We start from the raw sequence: 5,000 nt of genomic DNA, 5'->3' as shown, positions 1-5,000 counted from the left end.
GTTCCTGGGTCGAGGGACTCTGTTGGAGAGGGAGGGCGACATCTTCGGGATCTACTGCGATGAATTCGACAGAGGCACGCGCGTGTGGCACCACAGGGAGATCACCAGGGAGGCAGTGAGGAGGGTCATCGTAGATCATTTCAGAGTAAGATTTTATTTATGTGTCTTCCTTTGCCTGTTTACTTATTTATTTTCTTAAAGATTTGCCTCCTTACTCGTTCATTTACCCATTTACCTTCTTTCTTGTTGATTTATACATATTTAATCTATTCACTGTTTGAATATAAATCTTCTTTTTTCACTCCTTCACCAACCAATACCGTCCTACTCGACCCAGCCATTATGTAAGAACGTAAATCACCTTTCCTTCTGTAAACAGTAAGTTATCTGATTCCTCTTTCTTGGCTTTTCCAACGATTTTCCCTTCTTATCGCCTCCAGACACTTGGTGGGAGTTTCTTGGAGAAATACCTGATATTGTTGAAGTTTAGTTTGTAGATAAAAAGGGATTTATTTCTTTAATTACCTAGTTGCTATTAATTTTCTTTATTATGAACAATAGTAATAGTAAGCTGATCATAATCTGCTTTATAATAGAGAAGTTGATAGGTAGCTTAATAGAGAAGACAGAAATAATTATTGATAAAGCAAAGATTTAAACACACAGGTAACTAATCTTGGGCAGGAAGGAAGGGAGAAGAGGAAGTGATGGAAAAGGTTGGGGGGTGGGGGGGGTGGGGGTATTGAAGTATGAGGAATGTAAATGACGCTAGAACACGATACCCATGTTTGGTTATCGCACATACGCGATACGTCGGTTCCGGGAATACTGTCGCTTGTGAGCGATTTTATGTGGGCGGCAGATGGTGTGTGATAATGATGGTGATGGTGACGATGATAACAGTGAGTGCAGCTATAGCTATTTAAGAAAGAATATGGAACCAGATGATTTTTTTGTTTATCGCAATGCAAAAAAAATATGTACTGTATATCGAATGTCATTGCAATGAAATTAAATTAATTGTGACAGCAGTTATCGTGACAGGAACAATAAGTGCAAATTGTGTTATACATAAATATAAAATGCGTCTTTCCCTTAGTGACTTTATGTAGCCTACTTAAATGTATGTCTACTGAACATAAAAAAGAGCGAGATAATATATACCTGCTTTATCTAGTAAAATTCCACGAGCATGTGTTGGCAGTCCTCCAAACGAGGGCTGCCTAGGGGCCGAGCGAATCCTGAACGCCTGGCAATACATGTTCTTCCGGTTAAACGCTGCTTTATGACGCCTATAGGTATGGTGGGTGAGTTTTATATGTAGTATTTTCTGGTATATATGTCTTTGAATGACGTGTTTCGATCTCCCTTTCCCGTTATTTGTCTTCTTCCTATTCTCTTCTGTTTTCTTGTTGTTCCTGTTTCCCGTTGTTCTCCCCGTTTTCTTGTTCTTCCTCTCGTCTGCGTTTTCTTGTTCTTCCTCATCTTCTCTGTTGTCTTTTTCTTCTTTAACTCCATTTTCTTGTCTCTGTTTTCTTATTCTACATTTTTCCCATTGCCAAAAAACAAATCATCCCACCTCTACAGCGTCTACAATTTCCACTGACCACCATAACCGCCACAACACTTTCCCCAGTCGATCACAACCTTCCCCCCCCCCCCCCATTACGATGCCCAAACCGTCACTACATCTTCCCAACAGCCTACTCTAACCGAGAATTTCCCTATGTCAACTGACTATTGTCCACGACTTAATCTGAAAGGATAATCTCACAACCGAAAACGTCCCTACAACCCAGTCTCACCCGAAGGTCTCTTCCTCGCCCTCCCAGACGGTGCCTCCAGCCAAGGGGGGTTACAACCACCGCGACGGCATGACGCTGGAAGAGGCCTACGCAGAATACTTCGGCACCGAGTCCTCTCCGAAACCGTTCCTCTCAGCTGTAGCCTCTCTCGTGGACGCCGCTGCCGAAGCCGACGCGGGTTTCCTCGGCTCCGATCCGAGGTGAGCGGGCCGCAGGCCCTGTCGGAGGGCCGTTGTTGATTTGCTGTTCCTGCTATTAATACTGCTACTGCTGCTGCTACTACTACAGCCGAGATTAATGGCACAACTTCCACTACTATTACTACTATCACTATCACTACAACCATTACTACAACTATTACTACAACTACAACAACTGCTGCTGTTGCTGTTCCTGCTTCAAGTACTACTATTACTATTACTGCTGCTACTACCGTCATTTTATCATTACTGGGGGTGGGGTGGTTAGTCCTATCTAGCTCTCTATCTATATCTAGGGCGCGTTTCATCTGATTATCTATTTATTCATACTTGTATCCCATATGCGTGTCTACTTATCTGTCTAAAATAAGTATTTTTTGTCTTCGCGTCTATATTTCTTTCTGAATTTATAAATCAGACTTGTATTTCTTTAAGATGGTAGATGCTGCCTCCAAGAAAATATTGTTTTTGTTATACATAAGGAAGAACTACAGCATAAATACAAAGGTATAGGAAACAATAACAAAACAAGGCTGAACTTTCAAGCAGGCAATTATTAATAACAATCTCCCAAGCATTTATTCATTCATCGATTCATGATATTCCCCTAGGTACCATTTCGGCAGCGAGAGGTTCTCCGAGTCTCAGCAGATACTGACGGGGCGTTGGCCGCGGATCGTAAAGGCAATCCAGGCCGGCGACTACAGCGCCGCTATCTACATGCTCGGCCTGTCCCTCAGTGCAATACAGGACTTCTATTCCTATTCGAATTGGGTCGAATTAGGCAATGAGGAATTCAATCCAGATGTTGGTGAGTATGAGTTCGGATTTTGCTTGATATGTTAGTCTTTTTCTGGGTTTAATCGTATGTTCCGTCATATCCTGTTTATTTTTAACTTGATTTTTTTAGAGGGGGGGGGGGGCTTTTTGTTTTATCCAATTAGTTGACGGTTTTTTTTCTTGGTTATTCTAAGATATATTGCATCATGCTGTTTAAATGATATGGTAGTATCATATGTTGGCAAATTATTAAATCCTTCAGCAGTAAACATTTAATGTCTCTCTTTTTCCCGCTCTCACACTCTCTCTCCCCACTCTCTCTCACTCTCTCTCTCTCTCTCTCTCTCTCTCTCTCTCTTTCTCTTTCTCTTTCTCTTTCTCTTTCACTTTCTCTCATTCTCTTTCTCTTTCTCTTTTTCTTTCTCTTTTTCTTTCTCTCTCTTTCTCTTTCTCTCTCTCTCTCTCTCTCTCTCTCTCTCTCTCTCTCTCTCTCTCTCTCTCTCGCTCTCTCTCAATCTAACTCGCTCTCACTTGCTTTCTCGGATATATATATATATATATATATATATATATATATATATATATATATATATGTATATATATATTCATATATATATGTATAAATATATATTCAAATATATATGTATATATACATATATCCATACGTATATATATGCATATATGTATACTCTTATATATATATATATATATATATATATATATATATATATATATATATATATATATATGTGTGTGTATGTATGTATGTTCACATATATATTTATATACATATATACTTATATACATATTTGTATGTATATACATATATATATATATAAAATCATAACAATAACCATAATGATAGTGATAATAGTAATAACAAGAATAAAAAAGGAGACTGAAACCCAAAGAATATCCTACGTTCTCACGCCCTCACGCCATCCCCTTGGCGCCTCGCAGGAATATCCGGCCTCGCCCTGTCCGACGTAGCGGACCCGCAGGACGGCACGTGCAAGGACTGCTCGACGGATGCCAGCGGGGTCGGCGCCTGTCCTAACAACCTCCTTCAGGACATTCTCGACGCTGGCAAGCTCACGTCCGGATATAACGATGGAGACGCTGTGGCAGGGAGGAGGGTGGAGAAGCCGAGGGGCATTGGTGAGTTTTTTGGAGGGGGAGTGGAGGGGAGAGGAGGGAGGGTTAGGGAAGGGAAGGGAAAGGAGGAAGAAGAAAAGGAGAGAGAGGGAAGGAGTGGGATAGGAGGAGGACAGAGGAAAGAGAAATGAGGGAAAGGTATAGTGAGGGAGGGAGCAAAAGGAGGGAGGGAGAGAGAGGAAGGGGATGTAGAGGGAGGGAAAGGATGATGAGGAAGGTGATGGTGATGGGGGAGAGGGCAGGGAGATAGGGGAAATGGAAGGGGAAGAAGAAGGCTGATGGAGAGAGGGAGTAGGTGAGGAGAAGGAGGAATGAAAGGGGGGGGGGGGGTAGGGATGATGATGGGGAGAGTGGGAAGGGAGACTGAAGGATGAAACGAAAGAGGGGAGGTAAACAGAAAGGAAAAGAAAAGAGGGACGAGGGAAGAGGAGGGAGAAGGCGAGGAAAAGGGAAATAGAGGGAAAGAAAAAGTTAGTGGAATGAAGATGTCAAGAGAGAATATAGTGAGGACTAGATTATAAAAGAATGGGAGATGCAGGGAAAAAGGTAAAGTAGATGATTGTAATGGCCCGGAGGAAATGAGTGTGACATGTAGAGAAGAAAGAAAGAAGGAAGAAGACAGGGAGAAGAAGGGAGGGAAAAACTACGATTGCAGATATACAGCAACGAAGATGCATGTGTTATTCACAGTCATTAGCGAAAAGCAACTGATGATTTATTAAAATAATAATTATAATAATAATAATAATGATAATAATAAACAAACCCGCATCAAATTCTTATACATTACATACACACTAACACACATCCCTATGATGTTGCACTAAAAATAATAATAATAATGCCATTAATAACGCTTTCCTCCAACCTCCCGCAGCCAAATGCAGCCACGGAGGTTCGAGGGACAAGTCAAGGAATACGGGGGCAAGAGGAGGTATCAACAAAGAGCTCCCGACCGCCTGCTTCTCGCCTCATCACCAGCTGCACGAGAAGGCGGCGCAGCAAGCCATCCAGGTGAGTCAATTATGATCCGGGCCGGTGAATGGACGGGGAATTTGAA

General features: G+C 41.8%; 1 protein-coding gene across 3 annotated transcripts in view; it reads left to right on the top strand.

Annotated features, from left to right (window-relative positions):
- LOC125030870 (von Willebrand factor A domain-containing protein 7-like) overlaps positions 1–5,000 on the top strand; it is a 26,744-nt gene that overhangs the window by 9,256 nt on the left and 12,488 nt on the right. For all 3 annotated transcript variants that reach the window (XM_047621181.1, XM_047621180.1, XM_047621182.1), the window contains 5 exons: positions 1–145; positions 1,833–2,005; positions 2,617–2,816; positions 3,746–3,943; positions 4,818–4,954. The exon at positions 1–145 is cut by the window's left edge. In XM_047621181.1, coding sequence (XP_047477137.1) covers positions 1–145; positions 1,833–2,005; positions 2,617–2,816; positions 3,746–3,943; positions 4,818–4,954 — 853 coding nt within the window. The remainder of the gene's footprint in view (positions 146–1,832; positions 2,006–2,616; positions 2,817–3,745; positions 3,944–4,817; positions 4,955–5,000) is intronic.

This window comes from Penaeus chinensis, chromosome 12 (assembly GCF_019202785.1).
Source record: "Penaeus chinensis breed Huanghai No. 1 chromosome 12, ASM1920278v2, whole genome shotgun sequence".
NCBI classification, from domain to species: Eukaryota; Metazoa; Arthropoda; class Malacostraca; order Decapoda; family Penaeidae; genus Penaeus; species Penaeus chinensis.
This window is presented reverse-complemented; position numbering and strand designations above follow the sequence as displayed.